The sequence below is a fragment of the Hemiscyllium ocellatum genome, chromosome 29 (genome assembly GCF_020745735.1).
Source record: "Hemiscyllium ocellatum isolate sHemOce1 chromosome 29, sHemOce1.pat.X.cur, whole genome shotgun sequence".
Taxonomy (NCBI): Eukaryota; Metazoa; Chordata; class Chondrichthyes; order Orectolobiformes; family Hemiscylliidae; genus Hemiscyllium; species Hemiscyllium ocellatum.
In genome coordinates this window covers 54,726,864-54,745,504 of record NC_083429.1, presented here as the reverse complement: position 1 = coordinate 54,745,504, position 18,641 = coordinate 54,726,864, and the positions used below count along the sequence as shown (strand labels likewise).

The window sequence follows — 18,641 nt, the reverse complement described above, 5'->3', positions numbered from 1 at the left end:
TTAATCACCACTTCCGGGTGTACTTGGACTTCTCGCCTGTTCTTCTCAAAGTTGTTGGTGCCCCCTATAGAAACAGAAAGACTGCACATTCCATTCTCTCTGTACTGGTTTATCCAATTTCATCCTACTTTCAAACACTCTATCCTGGATCTAGCCCTGTAGGTTGCTCCTGCATCTCAAGTGGGTATCAACTATTTTTGAAATCGTGATGTGGCAAGAGGGTGGGGATGAAGAGGAATTCTACCACTTTTTCAGTTCCAACTCCGCCACTCTTCTGAGCGAAAAAAATACCAACTTTCCTACACTCTAGAATTCATCTCTCTCTACTAAACAGATATAAGTCCTTTGTAGCCACTCCAAACAGCCCCTCATAATTGTTAGACAGAGGCTTGTCCACCTCTTTGCTATTGGCGAAGTATTTTAACCCCATTGAAAGTCAGGGCGTCGTTGAGGCACGGTTAGCACTGCCGTCTCACGGCACCGGGTCCAATTCCAGCATTGGCTACTTGTGTGGAGTTTGCACGTCCCCATGTCTGCGTGGATTTCCTCCCATGCCCAAAGGCAGGCACGTTAGGTGAGTTAGCTTTACTTAACCGCCCACAGTGTTCAGGATTAGCCATGGTAAATACGGGTATAAGCTAGCATGCTGTTTGGAGAACGGGTGCAGTTGGGCCAAATGGCTTTTTTTTCCTGCACTGTCGAGATTCGGTGAAAAATTTCTGTTTCTTTCTCCACAGCTTCTGCTCAACCTGCTCAGTTTTACTTCCACTTGCTGTTTTATTTCATATTTTCAGCAGCAGCAGATCAGTATTTTACCTCAATTACAAACCCATTCCCCTCGTCCAGGATCTTAGGGGGGAAACAACAGTTAAAAAAAAGGGAGAAATCTGTGCAGTACCTATACAAAATTAATGATTGAAAATATTCTGACATTAAAGTGACTGACACACGTGCATGAAACTCATTTGCATTGTCATAACAGTATTTTCTAAATAAAGCAGAACAGCGAGGATCTCGGTGGGGAAGGCTCGATTCCTTTATTCAGTGATTAATGATGAATGCCTGGAAATTGAACTCCATCTGCCTGTCTCAAAGATGGTGCCGCCCTATGACCCAGGCTTTTCCGTCTCCAGGCAACCTGCATCGGCGCTGCCTAGCAACGTCAAACATTGACCTTGAAGTCCCACCTCTGCACTGCAATTATTGGTTCGTTGCTGTGCATGACGTCATATTGCAATCTCGCATTGGTGCACAAACATGTCGATCAAGCCTCATCCGGTTTCTGTCGGAGCGTCCAGCAGAAGCTGCAGACAAGCGATTCAACAAACTGTGTAAATATGTTTTCTTATAATTGCAAATAGATCTACATTGTTCCTAAATTAATTTTGCATCTACAATTGTTTCTGTTGATTTTGACAACATTTAATAAATTAAGTTTTCTATTCAGTCTTTAATTTATAGATTTCTTCCCATATCGGAATTGCCTGCACTTAAAATATTTCAATCTTTTCTATTTTAATTTAGTTACCTCTGCTGTTTTGTCATTTTATTGTGCAACTGTGTGGATTTTGAGTCAGCTCTTTGTTCCTTTTTTTACTTCTATTTCTCTCAATGTATTTATTTTGCTGCTTCCTTTAAAAAGACTTCCCCAAAAAGTGTCATGAGAATGAACGTCTCTAATTCTTTCATCCCCTTTCCCTGGAACATTCCAGAAAGACTTTCAGTAAAGGTCACTCATAGTTATTTAATGAACATAGAACATTACAGCGCAGTACAGGCCCCTCGTCCCTCGATGTTGCGCCGACCTGTCATACCAATCTGAAGCCCATCTAACCTACACTATTCCATGTACATCCATATGCTTGTCCAATGATGACTTAAGTGTCCTTAAAGTTGGTGAATCCACTACCGTTGCAGGCAAAGCATTCCATACCCCTACTACTCTCTGAGTAAAGAAACTACCTCTGACATCTGTCCTTTTTCTATCACCCCTCGGTTTAAAGCTATGCCCCCGTGTGCTTGCCGTCACCATACTTGGAAAAAGGCTCTCCTTGTTCACCCTATCTAACCCTCTGATTATCTTATTAAGTCATCTCTCAACCTTCTTCTCTCCAACGAAAACAGCCTCAAGTCTCTCAGTTTTTCCTCGTAAGACCTTCCCTCCATACCAGGCAACATCCTAGTAAATCTCCTCTGCACCTTTTCCAAAGCTTCCTCATCCTTTTTATAATGTGGTGACCAGAACTGTACACAATACTCCAAGTGTGACCGCACCAGAGTTTTGTACAGCTACAGCATAACCTCATGGTTCCAGAACTCGATCCCTCTATTAATAAAAGCTAAAACACTGTATGCCTTCTTAACAACCCTGTCAAACTGGGTAGCAACTTCCAAGGATTTGTGTACATGGACACCAGGAACTCTGCTCATCTACACGACCAAGGATCTTACCATTAGCCCAGTACTTTGCATTCTGGTTACTCTGACCAAAGTGAATCACCTCACACGTGTCCGCATTAAACTCCATTTGCCACCTCTCAGCCCAGCTCTGCAGCTTATCTATGTCTTTCTGTAACCTACAACATCCTTCGTCACCATCCACAACTCCACCAACCTTAGTATCGCCTGCAAATTTACTAACCCACCATTCTACGCCCTCATCCAGGTCATTAATAAAAATGGCAAACAGCAGTGGACCCAACACCGACTCTTGCGGTCCACCACTAGTAACTGGTCTCCAGGATCTACATTTCCCATCAACTACCACCCTCTGTCTTCTTTGAGCAAGCCAATTACTGATCCAAACTGCTATATCTCCCACAATCCCATTCTTTTGCATTTTGTACAATAGCCTACTATGGGAACCTTATCGAATGTAGGTGAGGGACATTCGAAGATCACCCAGACTGACTTAGAGGGTTTTGGTTGAATCCCATTCTCTGTTAGTCGCGGCCTGATGAGAAACTTAATCATTTAGGTCAATCATGTATTTGAGCTTGAGGGGAGAACAAAACATGTCAGGTCTTCTCCATGCACCGCAGAGGAAAGAGCTTGTTGCTGGGTCAAAATCCTGAAACTCTCTCCCTAACAACATTGTGGGTGCCTCTACAGAAAATAGACTGCAGTGATTCAAGCAGGCACCGCAAGAGCAATTAGGAATGGCAATAAATGCTGGCCCAGCCAGCAACAGGCACATTCTTTACATCCTTTACAATAGACGCCATCATTTTCCCAATCCTAGCGGGGTGGGAGAGAGAGGTATATGTGTGTCTCAAAACACGCGATCGTGCTTTACAATCAGAACAATAAGTACCTTTTGAAGTCATTCTTAAGTTCACTTATGAAGTTAAATTCGAGTTGAGACTGTTGTTCTTGGAGAGGAGAAAGCAGAGAAGAGATTTTATTGAAATATTCAAATTCATGAGTAACCTGGACAGAGTTAACAGAGAGAATATGTTTTAATTCATGAAAGGTTCAAGTGGGCACAAATTTAAAGTAATTTGTGTAACAAATAAAAGCAAACAAGGAAAAGTTTTATCACAGAGTGAATGGAGTTGCTGAAAGGTATGGTAGAAGTAGGTTCAAAATTGTCAAAGAATCCATGTGCAGGATGACAGAGAGAAAGTAGGATAATGGCACTGGGTGAGATACACATTCAGACAGCCAGTGTGAACACTATGAGCCACATTGAATCTTACTGCATTGCAGCAATTCTGTGATTGTGTAATGTAGTCACAAAGCAGCCAATTTACACACATCAAGCTCTCATAAACAATAATGTCATCAGTCCAGATAATATATTTTTGTGATATTACCAGATATGGGCCTGAACGCTGGCAGAAATCATTCTTCCCAATCCACTTTTCAAAATAAAGTAATGGGATCTTTATATTCTCTGGAAAGAACGAGAAGGACCTTGATTAGATTCTCATTTGAATGACAAAACCACCAGTGCGACAGTCCCTCAGTACTGACCCTGCAACAGTGCAGCACTCCCTCAGTGCTGACTCTCTGAAATGCGGCACTCCCTCGGCACTGACCCTCTGACAATACAGCATTCCCTCAGCACTGACCCTCTGACAGGTGGCACTCCCTCAGCACTGACCCTCTGAAATGCGGCACTCCCTCAGTATTAACCTTGTGTGTCACTACATCCATACTGCTCTGTATTGTTGGACAAGATTTTATGTAGCAATCTCTGCGATGGATCTCTGGACTTGAACTCTCCTGCTGAGAATTTGCAAATGTTAGCAATAGTGTCAATATTGGCAGATGTAACAAACAGTTGCAGCCTCCTCCTTCTCAGGAACATGTTTATTTGCTTCTTTGCAGGTTTAGGATATTTGAGGAAAATGCCACCTAAGAATAAGGGAAAGACAAAGAAAGTGAAGAAAGGAACAGAAGGTGAGTGAAGAGCAGAATAAATAGCAACATCTCAGTTGGCATTTTGTCACAAGTACATTCCAGTGTAATGCTCCACATTATGAAATCAGCATTGATCTCGGATTATCTGAGGAGTTTGGAGTGAAACCTTAAATTATTATTTCTTTTATGGCCAGGGTTTCATTTCTGTTGTTTTGCTTCACTGGCAGATCATATAACATCTCAGGGTGAGGGAGGGACGGATGTGAAAAGGGGTCAGTTGTGGAGTTTATACCCATCATGTGGCCAAGCTCAATGATGCAGCTGGTCACTTCCTGCCTGTGCCTTTGTGATCCACTCTGGTTCACCAGTTCAAGACCATGTACATGAACCTGATGTACCTTTCCATCAATATTCATCCAATTTTATCACAGCACCACCAAAAATAAGAAGCAGAGATTTCGGTGGGGGCTCGGAGCACAGGCAGGAGGAGTTGCACTGGCAGAAGGTGTCAGTTAGTTTAATCTCAACAATTTTAGCACAACAAATGACTGACTTAAATCAACAGTAGCCATGCTCCTTGTGTGAACTGCATTACTATGTCCCAAGATTCATATAATCTGATATCCATCATTGAATCCAGCAGGAACCTGGGCTCACTATTCCCCCTCCACCGTTGCTTCAAACTGGGGCACCAATCACACTGTTCAAACAAGCTGATGGAATGACCACCTGCTCACTGCACAAGAAAACCTTCAAAGTATTTAAATTTTGAGAAGTGTGTCCCATGTAGTTTTAGGAAGAAACTTCATTAATTTTTTTATGTTGTGGAAGATTCATTTTCAACCAAGCCTGACAAATATGTTCTAAAATACACAAGAAGGCACTAAATGATGTGAAACAAAAACCCATTCAGAGTAAAGAAAAACTGAAATTGCAGGAAAAACTCAGCAGGTCTGGCAACATCTGTGGAGAGAAAGCAGAGTCAACATTTCAGGTCCAGTGACCCTTCTTCACTCACTGGACCCAAAAAGCTAACTCTGCTTTCTCTCCACTGATGCCGTCTGACCTACTGAGTTTTTCCAGCAATTTCTGTTTTTGTTTCTGATTTCCAGTGTCTGCAGTTGTTTGGGTCATTTGTCCTGTTTAGTGTTTAACCTGTTCAGAGTACCTCAGTTCTTTTTTATTATTACATGGGTAATGGAATATAAATGTTTTACTTCAGTTGTACAGGATATTGGTGAGACCACATCCGGAGTTCTGTGTATGGTTTAGATCTCTTGGTTTAGGAAGAGCAGTATAATCATGGAAGCAGTTCAGAGTAGCTTGCCTTGACTGATACCAGTCATGTAAAGGTCCTATAAGCAATAGTTGGGCCTGTATCAGAAGATTGAGAGGTGAGCTTATTGAAATATGTAGGATTCTGAGGGGACTTGACAGGGTAGCTGCACAAAGGATGTGTATCTCCTAGGGTCTAGAACTGGAGGACACAATTTAAAAATAAAGTATCTCCCACTTATGATAGAAATGAAGTAATTCTTTTTCTCTCAAAGGGTTATTCGTCTGTGGAATTTTCTTCTCCAGAAAGCAGTAGAAGCTGGGTCGTTGAATATTTTTTAGACTGAATGAGATAGATTGATGAGGGTGTGAAATGAGCATCAACGAATTTGTAACTGCAATTAGATCAGCTATGATCCGACTGAATGGTTAAGCAGTCTCTATCCAGCTCCCAATTCATGTGTTGATCCATTAAATGAATAGTTTTAACTTTGTCTTCTGTCACTCCTGATTGATGTCAGTGTGCCCCAGGGCTGGTGAGGATATTTTTCCAGCCAGACTTTCTACTCCATCACAGAAGCATCAGATTTGATGTTATCTTCATGACATACTTCCCTGAAAGGCTAGTTTCAAAGCTACTGATACTGTGTAATTATTCCCTGGGGAAATGAGCCAATTCAGTAATCATTCCATGTTATGATCTCGAGCTGCCACAGACAAGAGAATCTCAAAACAAACCAATTTCTGATTTGCACATGATTTGGAATTTTATGTAATGATAGGAAATCTAGCAATTTTGTTTTGTTTGTATGCTGTTCTCTCCCTGTTCTCTTTCACTCTCCTGATTCCTGACATCTCTTATGTGCCTCTCTCACTGTTTCACATATTATAGGGGACAGCGTTGAGGAAAAATACAAGAGAACAGTTCATCAAGTTGAATCACTCAAAGATCAGTTGGGTAAGAGAATTCATTCTATATCCAGAATTTGAAATAAAGTTGGACACTCATTTCAGTTGGTGTCCCTGAAGAGTTAATAGATTGGACGTGCTGATTGGCTGGACTAAAGAATTTCACACAGGCCTTGTTGTTGCCATCACTGCCAATTGTATAAATTCTCTGCAGCTCACTATCACCATCAGCAGCCACACTCAGTAGCTGTTTTGTCAAGTTTAGGTTTTAAAGACAGGCCACTCTCCTCTTAATGGCCAAGGAATAACCTTCCAGTACAAATTATTAAGAGTTACATTCTGCATATGGCTGACATGTAATTTGTTGCACTGTAATGGATGGAACAGTGTAGAGGTAGCCTTATTTTGTATCTAACTCCATGTTGAACTTGTCTTTAGAGTGTTTGATGGGAACAGTGTAGAGGGAGCTTTACTTTCAGTTTACATTCAGTTTAAAACCGTATTGGGAGCTTTGCTCTTTACGTGGCCCGGTACAGTCCCTGTCCTAGGCATGTGTGATGGGGGTGGTGTCGAGGGAGCTATACCTACTGTCTACTTTCAATTGTAAAAAAAGATGGAGCCTTACTTTCAGTTTAAAAGAGCACAGAGAGATTTACATTCATTTTAAAAGAGGAGAGGAAACTTTACTCTATATCTAACCCTCTACTGTAACTGGGAATATTTGATGGAGGCAGTGTCAAGGGAACTTTATTTTAACTTTTAAAGAGTAAATAGGGTTTTACTTTGTATGTAACCCCACGCTATTCTTTCCATAGAGTGCTGGATGGGGATGGTATCAATGGAGTTTTACTTTGTATCTAACCTTGTGCTGTCCCTGCCCCAGAATGCCAACACCAGGAACTGAAAGTGGCAAAATAAACTATTTTCCAGTATTTCTTACTTGATGAGCATAAACTGAGAGTTGGATTAAAGGCACTGTGTGAATGTTTGATCCTTCATTACCAGTTTTGCGGAAAGATATTGCAAGACAGGCTTTGATGGTTAAAGAAGAGTGGAAGGCAAAGTTACAACTTCTCAAGAATGATTTGGCTGAGGAACAAGACGTTAAGAAGGCAATCCATTCTGGTAAGTGTAAGACATAAATGGAAGCAGAATCTAGCATCTGCCCATGATGCAGAGTGAGGCAGGGACTCCACTGAGAATTTCAAGGAAACAAGTCTGTCACAAACCGACCTTCCTGAGGCCTGACCTGGTCTGTGCAAAGTGAGAGGATCAGAGCTGGTACGGGATGTCCAAGCCCCTCACATATTCCAGAGTTTCAAGGTTAGTGATTAGTTCCTCTGTGAATTTCAAAGATGTTGTTGTGATTGGGTTAGAGTTTGATAAAACCAGGTTTAATTACAGAAACGGTCAGCTGCAGCCTCAGCTGTCTTCTCCTCACCTGGACCAGCCCACTTTGGGCTAAATAATATTGTCACCGATTATTTCCGATCAAAAGCTGCGCCTGAATATCATTCAGAGAGATGTCTGTTCCAGGACACAACAGAGAGTCAGAAATATGCGATCGAGATTAGAGCAGAGGAGGAGTTACAGTTAGGGTTAGGGTTAGGGTTAGGGTTAGCAGAGTGAGATAAATTTGGTAAGATGGCATTCTGAGTGTACATGGAGGAGAAAGTGAGGTCTGCAGATGATGGAGATCAGAGCTGAAAATGTGTTGCTAGAAAAGCGCAGCAGGTCAGGCAGCATCCAAGGAACAGGAAATTCGACGTTTCGGGCATAAGCCCTTCATCAGGAATGCCTGATGAAGGCCTTATGCCCGAAATGTCAAATTTCCTGTTCCTTGGATGCTGCCTTACCTGCTGCGCTTTTCCAGCAACACATTTTCAGTTCTGAGTGTATGTAGAGAGTTATGAGGGTGAGAGAGCAAACAAACTGGAGAAGTGACTCAGCATCAGGAGTCCATCAAGACCATACAGGCTCTGAGCGCACAGCATAAAAGTCCAATGCCCTAGAGAGCATTGGATCCCTCAAATGTCCATTATGAAAACCAGCCTTCCTTCCGTAGACTCCGTCTACACTTCCTGCTGCCTTGGAAAAGCGGCCAACATAATCAAGTTCCCCTCCCACTCTTTTCCATTGGGCAGAAGGTACAAAATTTTGAAAACACATAACAACACATTCTTCCATGCTGTTATCAGATTTATGAATAGACCTCTCTGCACCTTCTCTGTAACACTCTATTCTGCATTCTGTTCTATTTTCCTGATGTACTTATGTTAGGTATGATTTGTCTGGTTAGCAGCAAAACAATACCTTTCACTGTATCTTGGTTATGAAATCAGATAAGGCAGGTTTGAACATGTGGGTGAAACACAAACCATTGATACAGCTGCAGCAGCACAAGACACGGTCACCACAGCATGCTCCCCAAACAGAGCTGATTGCTACTGAGAGGGAGCACAAATGATCAAGTTTGAGGTGAATGTTGTAAACAGTCCCCACACTACTGCAGTCATCTTCATCTCTCTTCATTCCAGACATGACTCGTCAGTACAAGACAATGAGGGCAGACATGGAACTGAGAGTCCATCAGCTAGAGATTGAGATCAGTCACCTGCAGCAACAACTCAGTGAGTGCCATGAACACCACACAGAGCGGTGTCAGCATTGGAAGTATGTGTGTATCTGTCTGTTTGTGTATGTGTGACTACCTGTAGTGTATGTGTGACTATCTGTAGTGTATGTGTGTATCTGTTTGTGTATGTGTGTATCTGTCTGTTTGTGTATGTGTGACTATCGGTAGTGTATATGCGTGTGTAACTTGACTGTATGTTTAGCGTTTGTGGCCAAATTAATGTTTGTCCAAAATTAAATTATTGAAAATCAGCCTAACCTGATCACACTAAATCCACTGGTGTGGAGATGCCTCTGTTGTTGTGTGACTCTTAACTAAATCCACTAGGACCCTGCTGGGACTGGATTGGGATTGGATTGGGACTTTGCTGGGACTATCTTGGGATTGTGCTGGGAATATGTTGGGAATATATTGGGATTGTGCTGGGAATGTGTTGGGTTGTGTTGGGATTGTGCTGGGAATGTGTTAAGGTTGTGTTGGGACTGTGCTGGGAATGTGTTGGGTTGTGTTGGAGTTTGTAACGCCGCTTGTACCATGGAGCTTTGTTACAATTTGGTTTAATGAGGGAAGGGGGAACTGTGAAAGTGAAGATGCTTGAACTAATTCAGTCACTTATTTTCTTTTCAGCATCATGTCAGCAGCAATTAGCAAGGACTGAGGAGGAGAAGTTGCAGATCATCAAGGAGAAGGATTCCACCATCAAAGAACTCCAGAGCAAGATAGACAACATGGAGACTGAGTATGAGGCCATCCTCCATGTAAGTCGCCATGTCAGGACGTGATAAACACACTTGTGTCGTAGGGAAACATATCTGAGTTGGTATTTTCAATTCTTCCACAGGATGTAAGTAGTGCTGACAAGACCTATCCCTGATCTGATTGGCTGTTGTCCATTTCAGAGGACAGCTTTGTTAAAAGCTGCTGTCTTTCTGAACTGCTGTCAGCTCAAGGTCATGAAACCTCTCAGTCAGACATGAAACGTGTCACAACACCATTTCAAAAAGTTGGGCCTGGGAGTTTCTCTCTGGTGTCTGAGCCAGTATTTACCTCTCAATTAATCTGGCCACTGCTGCTTTTGGGGTACTGCTGTGTGCAAGTTAGCAGCTGAATTCACATCATTACAAATAATGACATTTCTTTTTTTTTATTATTTTTTTCCACAAGTTTACAAAAGAAAACTAAAAGAAAGACCCAAGTATAAACATTGATAAACAGTTAAATCTTAAATAAATGATAACCAAAATCTATCAAACAAGAAAAAAAATACCGAGGAAAAAAAAGACAAAACTCAACTAACTACTCATCTAACTTACAACTAACCAGAGTCTATCATTAACATTCTTACATTATTCAAGACAAAAAAAATCCAACGGAAAGCACACAAATTGAGCAGTGATATCCATGCTCGGAATGTGTTAACATCAGATCACAACAAAACCCGTATTTATCCAAAACATTCCGAGCATGGAGCATATAAAATTCACAAAAATAAAAGCTCTTTAGTACATTCAGATCAATATAATAAAAAAAATTCTAAATAGTAAAAGAAAAATATAAAATATATTTAAATGGAGATCTTCCCTCTCATTCCCAGGGGGCATCACTTCCTTTCCAAAAAACCCCATCATAATCTCTCCCAACCAGTGCCCCACCCTTGACCCAGGCACCCCACAATAGGAGAAAGAAAATTCAAGTATACTACTGAACTAGAACTAACAGTGAGTACCCTATCCCCCACCACCTCGCCCCACCCACACCAACACCTGGATATATTTGGTAATGTTAATACTATATATGAACATATATGACTATAAAATTACAGTCTCAGCAAATAATAATTAAATATATTAATACAAAATAACAGGGGAAAACAACCCTGCTCCCAAGGGCAAAGATAAAATAAGATAAGGTAGCCACCTCCCCCCCCATCTACATTAACTAGACCCCCAGGCCTATATATATATAAGGGGGGGGGGAAGGAAATCGCTAAGTAAAGGATGAATAAATAAGTCCTTCTTCCCACCCCCCGGAGATAATATTAAACAGTAAGATAATGAAAGGAAAAAAAAGGGAGGGGTGGTAAACCGGGGTGGGGGGGGGAGTAGGGCAAAACAACATCAATTAACTCTTATAGTTTGTCTAAGAGAATCCACAAGTTCCTTGGCCTTCTCCGGTGATCCGAAGTTAAACACGGACCCTTCATGGCTAAAGCGCAGTATACCTAGGTAGCGCAAGGAGTATTGAATGTTTAAATCCCTTAAACACTTCTTTGCTTCATCAAACGCCTTCCTCTTTCGAACCAAAGCTGGGGAAAAGTCCTGAAATAACATAATCTTGGATTCTTTATAAGTCATGGCTTGGGGATCTTTCCCAAGATTTCTGGAGGCTTCCAAGAGCATCTGCCTCACCTTATAGCTCTGCAGCCGGAACAGGACCAGACAGGGACGCTGGTTTGAGCTGGGCCCACGTATTGCAACCCGGTAGGCCCATTCTACCCTTACCTGGCCTGATCCAGCCTTCAGAGTCAATAACTGCGGAAGCCACTGTTCAAGGAACCTTGTAAGCTGGCCTTCTTCTTCCTGTTCGGGAAGGTCCAGCAAACAAATATTTTTTTGACGACCTCGAGAATGTGGTTCTCGAAGGTCTGGACTTGCTGCTCGAGAGTTCGGACCCGATCCACGGCTGATTCTGCAATGGCCTCAGAGGTTGCAGCCTTTAGCTCCACCCCTCCAGCTCGGCATTCAATTTCTTCGACACCTCGGCTGTGCTTTGTAGCATGGCCAAGAGTGAATTCCACCGACTTCGGGACTCTTCTATGAAAGCATCGATCTTCGCGTCGAGTTTGGAGATTATTTCCATGAGGCTCGCCACCGTAGGTAAGTCCCCCGGGGCAGCTGCGGGCCCTTCTGCTGCAGCTGGGGAGGGTGGGGGAGGGGCTCCTGCCCGCTGAGAACTGTGGGCTCCTTTCCCCCTAGTCATTTTTACACGAGACTGAACTGTATAAATTTAGTACTAAACACTAATTGCATTAAATAAAGATAGTTGATTTTGTGAGTGTGATGGGGGAGGGTGGCCCACTTTGCCTAGGTCTTGGGAGGAGCACTATACACTCAGACTTGCTGAGTTGCCGCCATCTTGGATTTCCATAATGACATTTCTAAAGAATTTCATTGTTGGGATGCCTCAAGCACCTGAAAAGTGAATTCCGACTGTGTCATTCCAATTTTTTCTGTATCTCTAACTAAACTCAGACCCATCCGGGTTTAGTAGTTCAATGTATGGGACAGCTAGAGGGGCAAAGTACAACACAGAAACAAGCCGTTTGGCCCACTTGGTCTACGCTGGTATTTACAATCCACATGTGGACTCTCCTCACTTCCCTTCATTTCACCCTATCAGTATCTTCTTCTCCCTCTTGTCTCTATTTAACTTCTCTTTAAATTTACTATTTAACCTCATCTTACTCCCTGTGACAGCATGTTCTACACTTTATGCGTAAAATTCTCAATTGGATTAATCAGTCACTATCTGATATTTATGGCCTAGATTTGTACCCCTTCTTATTAGAAACATTTCTCTTTATCCTAACTAACACTTTCATAATTTTAAGCCCTCTATCTAGAAATTACTGAAGGAGTTGAATATATGACCATAAGACATAGGAGTGGAAGTAAGGTCATTTGGCCTATTGAACCCACTCCTCCATTCCATCACAGCTAATGGGCATTTCAACTCCACTTACCCCCACTCTCCCCATAGTCCTTAATTCCTTGCAAGATCAAGAATTTATTAATCTAAATAATAAAGCAGCTTGAGAGTTGTTCAGTGAGCCTTTCCCAGACTCCTCCTGAACACAGTTCCCTGTGCTGTAAACTCTTCCTACTTCTTGCTTTCTCTACATCTCACTGACATCAGAACTCCAAACTGAAAACAAGGCCAACTCGCCCAGACATGTCTGGCAGGTACTTCAAGAGAGGGATGAGTAAATCAGACAATTAATCCCACATTCCCTCCTCTGGCTTGTCAGTCCTGAGATTTTGCCTTTGTTTGTCCGTGGATTTTAGGTATTGCTGGGAAAGTTAGTATTGGCCTTGAGAAGGTGAGTATTTGGTCAACTCCCTTTTGAAAGTTACTGTTGAATCTACTTCTTAAATCTTTCGGGTAGTGTGTTCTAGATTAAAACATAACACTGTGTAAAATTATAATTCTCCAATATATATCCGGACTTCTCCTTGCTATTTTGGAACTCTGCGATCTCTCAGAGATCCTTCCCCTGCTCCCCCTGTTAACTCATAAAACCTCAACTAAACGGCGAGGTGATTGAATAAGATCCTTTCATACGGCATCAGGTTAGGGCTTTGTGAACACTGAGACACACTGACCCCTCTCTCTGTCTGTCTGTCTTTTGCCTTCCCTCCACAATACAGGAGAGCCTGGACCTGCTGCTGAACAAGATGGAAGCAGCCAGACTCCACTGGGAGAAGACGGCAACGAGTTTCCATTCCGAACAGAAGCAAAAATTGCTGGAATTTGGACTCAATCCTCTGGAGATTTAAGCCCTGGGGGGATGGTGGATATTTGGTTGGGGGGATGGTGGGTATTTGGTTGGGGGATGGTGCGTATTTGGTTGGGGGGATGGTGGGTATTTGGTTGGGGGATGGTGGATATTTGGTTGGGGGATGGTGGGTATTTGGTTGGGGGGATAGTGGGTATTTGTTTGGGGGGATGGTGGATATTTGGTTGGGGGGATGGTGGATATTTGGTTGGGGGGATGGTGGGTATTTAGTTGGGGGATGGTGGATATTTGGTTGGCGGGTCCCCCGGTGTAATTGTTTTCCTTTATTCTTTCACAAGATGTGCATGTTGCCTTTGAAATGGGATGCTTCCAAAAAGCCATTTAAGGGTCAACCACTTTACTGAGTCTGGAGTCACAATCAACGGTTGTTACATAGTCACTGAGTCTAATTTTCAACTCCAGATTCATGACTTCAGTTGGTGATAATGTACCCACTGTGGGTTGCCATAAAACTTATCTGGTTCACTGATGTCCTTTAGATAAGGAAACTCCCAATCTTACCTGGTCTGGCCTAAATCCAGACCCACAGTAATGTGGCTGACACTTAACTGCCCTCTGGGCAATTAGGGATGGGCAATAAATCTGGCCTGAAAATGTGTTGCTGGAAAAGTGCAGCAGGTCAGGCAGCTTCCAAAGAGCAGGAGAATCGATGTTTCGGGCATAAGCCCTTCTTCAGGAATAAATCTGGCCTGGCCAGCAACACCCTCATCCCCTGAATGAATACAAACAAATAAAAATAAATGAATAAAAAGTAAAATGGATAAAAGTAAAATGAATAAAAAGTACCAACTATGCTCCTGCTATAACCGATGACTCCCACCCACCAACTGCTCTTCCAGATCTCCCTCTGCCTCCCCTCACTGGCCTTATTTAAGGGGTTGCAGCAATTTTCAATTTTCAAATATGGGTCCGGGGGGGGGAGCGAATTGCAAAGAGCTGTTACAGGCAATTTGTGCAGTAAGCCAGCACATTGTAAACATGGTAACATTCCGAGCACCCTCAGTTCCCACGGGTTATTATGGTTTGTTCTGCCTGATGATAAGGGCTGGCATTGTGCTCAAACGGTCACTCAAAACATTTCTAGTGTCACTCAGACCAGTTAGAGTCATGGAGTCACAGAAACGTACAGCGCAGAAATGGACTCCAGTCCAACTTGTCCATGCCAACCAGATATCCTAAATAAATCTAGTCCCATTTGCCAGCATTTGGCCCATATTCGTCTAAATGCTTTCTATTCATATACCCATCCAGATGCCTTTTAAATGTTGCAATTGTACCAGCCTCCACCACTTCCTCTGGCAGCTCATTCCATATACGTACCACCCTCTGCATGAAAAAGTTGCCCCAAATAGGTCTCTTTTAAATCTTTCCCCTCTCACCCTAAACCTATGCCCTCTAGTTCTGGACTTCCCCACCCCATGGAAAAGATTTTGCCTATTCATCCAATCCACACCCCTCATAATTTTATAAACCTATATAAGGACACCCCTCAACCTCCAACACTCCAGGGGAAACAGCCCCAGCCTGTTTAGCCTCTCCCTCTAGCTCAAATCCTCCAACCCTGGCAACATGCTTGTAAATCTTTTCTGAACCCTTTCAAATTTCACAACATCCTATAGGAGAGAGACCAGAATTGCACACAGTATTCCAAAAGGGGCCTTTACCACTGTAACATGACCTCCCAACTCCTGTACACAATACTTTGACCAATGAAGGAAAGCATAACAAACGCCTCCTTCACTATCCTATCTACCTGCGACTCCACTTTCAAGGAGCTATGAACCTGCACCCAAGGTCTCTTTGTTCAGCAACACTCCCTTGGACCTTACCATTAAGTGTATAAGTCCTGCTAAGAGTTACTTTCCCAAAATGCAGCACCTGATGTTTATCTAAGTTGAACTCCATCTGTCACTCCTCAGCCCATCAAGATCCTGTTATAATCTGAGTAACCTTCTTTGCTGTCCACTACACCTCCAATTTTGGTGTCAACTTACTAACTATTCCTCCCTATGTTTGTATCCAAATCATTTATGTAAATGACGAAAAGCAGTGGACTAGCACTGATCCTTGTGGCACTCCACTGGTCACAGGCCTCCAGTCTGAAAAACAACCCTCCACCACTACCCTCTGTCTTCTACCTTCGAGCCAGTTCTGTATCCAAATGGCTAGTTCTCCCTGTATTCCTTGAGATATAACCTTGCTAACCAGTCTCCCAAGGGAAACCTTGTTGAACACCTTACTGAAGTCCATATAGATCACATCCGCCGCTCTGCCCTCATCAATCCTCTTTGTTACTTTTTCAAAAAATTCAATCAAGTTTGTGAGACACGATTTCTCACACACAAAACCATGTTGACTATCCCTAATCAGTCCTTGCCTTTCCAAATACATATGCATTCTGTTCCTTAGGATTCCCTCCAACAACTTACCCACTATCAATGTTAGGCTCAATGGTCTATAGTTCCCTGGACTTTCCTTACCACCTTTCTTAAATAGTGGCACCACGTTCGCCAACCTCCAGACTTCTAGTACCTCACCTGTGGCTATCAATGATATAGGTATCTCAGTAAGGGGATGATATAGGTATCTCATATCCAGTAATCACTTCCTTAATTTCCCACAGGGTACACCTGATCAGGTCCTGGGGATTTATCTACTTTTATGTGTTTCAAGACATCCAGCACTTCCTCCTGTGTAATATGGACATTTTACAAGATGTTACCATCTATTTCCCTACATTCTATATCTTCTAAATCCTTCACCACAGTAAACACGTTAAAGATTACAGGAAGTTAGAGCAGGAGGGAGACAGAGACAGAAGCAAGCTCCATGCTGTAAAGAACTATTAAGCTGGACTGCTGTAGAATTATCTAACAAAACTAACTTTTGTATGGTGAGAACTCAGTGAAAGGTTGAGCAGTTGGATATCTCTGTGCTGTTAGAACTCAGGAAGATGTTCTATGAGTTAATAGACAGCTAAGTGTTGGGGCAGGGTACCTGAGAAATCTGAGGAAGTGTGGGAACTCCCCGTTGCCTGTAAGTATGGTTTCCAATAATTGGGAGCATCGTCCTAGGAATGTGGCAGTCAATTATTGAGTGGCTTTTGAAGGAGACAAATTTGGAATCTCTTGTAGAGTTTAGTAAGATTAAAGTCTGGAGATAACTGAGAAATCTATGGGATGTACCTTGACCAGTTTGATGTGCCCTGTGGGATGTTAGACCACAGTTTATCTGTTAAATCAGGTTTATTCTGGATATTAGAATAAAAGTTATAGATATTGATACATATTTGTAGAGCATATTCCTGTTCTAATGTTGTAAAGTTCATTGTTGTTGTTGTTGTTTAAAGCCAATGAATCCCGGGCCTTTATTCTCTTTGTAAGATCATGGGAACTCATAGAGTCATAGAGATGTACAGCATGGAAACAGACCCTTCGGTCCAACCCGTCCATGCCGACCAGATATCCCAACCCAATCTAGTCCCACCTGCCAGCACCTGGACCATATCCCTCTAAATCCTTCCAATTCATATACCCATCCAAATGCCTCTTAAATGTTACAATTGTACCAGCCTCCACTGCTTCCTCTGGCAGGTCATTCCATACACGTACCACCCTCTGCATCAAAAATGTTTCCCCTTACATCTCTTTTATATCTTTCCCCTCTCACCCTAAACCTATGCCCTCTAGTTCTAGACTCCCCCACCTCAGGGAAAAGACTTTGTCTATTTATCTTATCCACGCCCCTCATAATTTTATAAACCTCTATAAGGTCACCCCTCAGTCTCTGATGCTCCAGGGAAAACAGCCCCAGCCTGTTCAGCTTCTCCCTGTAGCTCAAATCTTCCAATCCTGGCAACATCTTTGTAAATCTTTTCTGAACCCTTTCAAGTTTCAGAACATCTTTCCAATAGGAAGGAGACCAGAATTGCAAGCAATATTCCAACAGTGGCCTAACCAATGTCCTGTACAGCTGCAACATGACCTCCCAACTCCTGTACTCAATACTCTGACCAATAAAGGAAAGCATTCCAAACGCCTTCTTCACTATCCTATCTACCTGCGAATCCACTTTCAAGGAGCTATGAACCTGCACTCCAAGGTCTCTTTGTTCAGCAACACTCCCTCGGACCTTAACATTAAGCGTATAAGTCCTGCTAAGATTTGCTTTCCCAAAATGCAGCACCTTGCATTTATCTGAATTAAACTCCATTTGCCACTTCTCAGCCTATTGGCCCATCTGGTCCAGATCCTGTTGTAATCTGAGATAGCCCTCTTCGCTGTCCACTACACCTCCAATTTTGGTGTCATCTGCAAACTTACTCACTGTACCTCTTGTTTTCTCAGATCCATTTATTTCTTAACTTGTAAAACTTCTAACTATCAATAACATATACAAAGATTTTCAGCAGTGCCTGATTAGAATTTTCCCTATCTTCTGATGTCTGGCCTAAGCTTGAAATTCTGTTGATACATTTCAGACACTGCAGTTTTTAAACATTATTTTACTTAACCTATAAATCATGACTACAAACACTTCAGAAATGATGCTCAAGATTTGGGGAGAAGAATAATGCTTTGAATCGGGGATACCAATTTGAAATTTCCAAGGATTTGCAGCTTTGACATGCTGCAAACAGAACAGAACCTTTGATTGGTTTCTGCAAGTATTTGTAACAAAAGGCATGGACTATAATGTGGGAAAATATGAAGATCGTTTTGGCAAGAGGAACAAAAAGCTGAATATTATTTAAAAGGAGAAGGACTGCAGAAGTCTGAGGTGTTGAGTGTTCTAGTTCAGGAATCACAAAAAGGCAGCTAATGGAATATTATCCTTTATTACAATAGGAATTGAAAATTAAAGGAATAATGTTGTGTTCCA

At 42.3% G+C, this 18,641-nt stretch overlaps 1 protein-coding gene across 1 annotated transcript; it reads left to right on the top strand.

Moving 5' to 3' along the window:
* Positions 1–1,108: 1,108 nt before the first annotated feature.
* Positions 1,109–13,753, top strand: ccdc153 (coiled-coil domain containing 153). Its single transcript, XM_060847022.1, has 7 exons — positions 1,109–1,331; positions 4,333–4,404; positions 6,533–6,598; positions 7,555–7,674; positions 9,087–9,179; positions 9,812–9,942; positions 13,612–13,753. Exons 1-7 carry the CDS (start codon positions 1,109–1,111, stop codon positions 13,738–13,740), a joined length of 834 nt encoding a protein of 277 aa, XP_060703005.1. The 3' UTR covers positions 13,741–13,753.
* Positions 13,754–18,641: the final 4,888 nt, after the last annotated feature.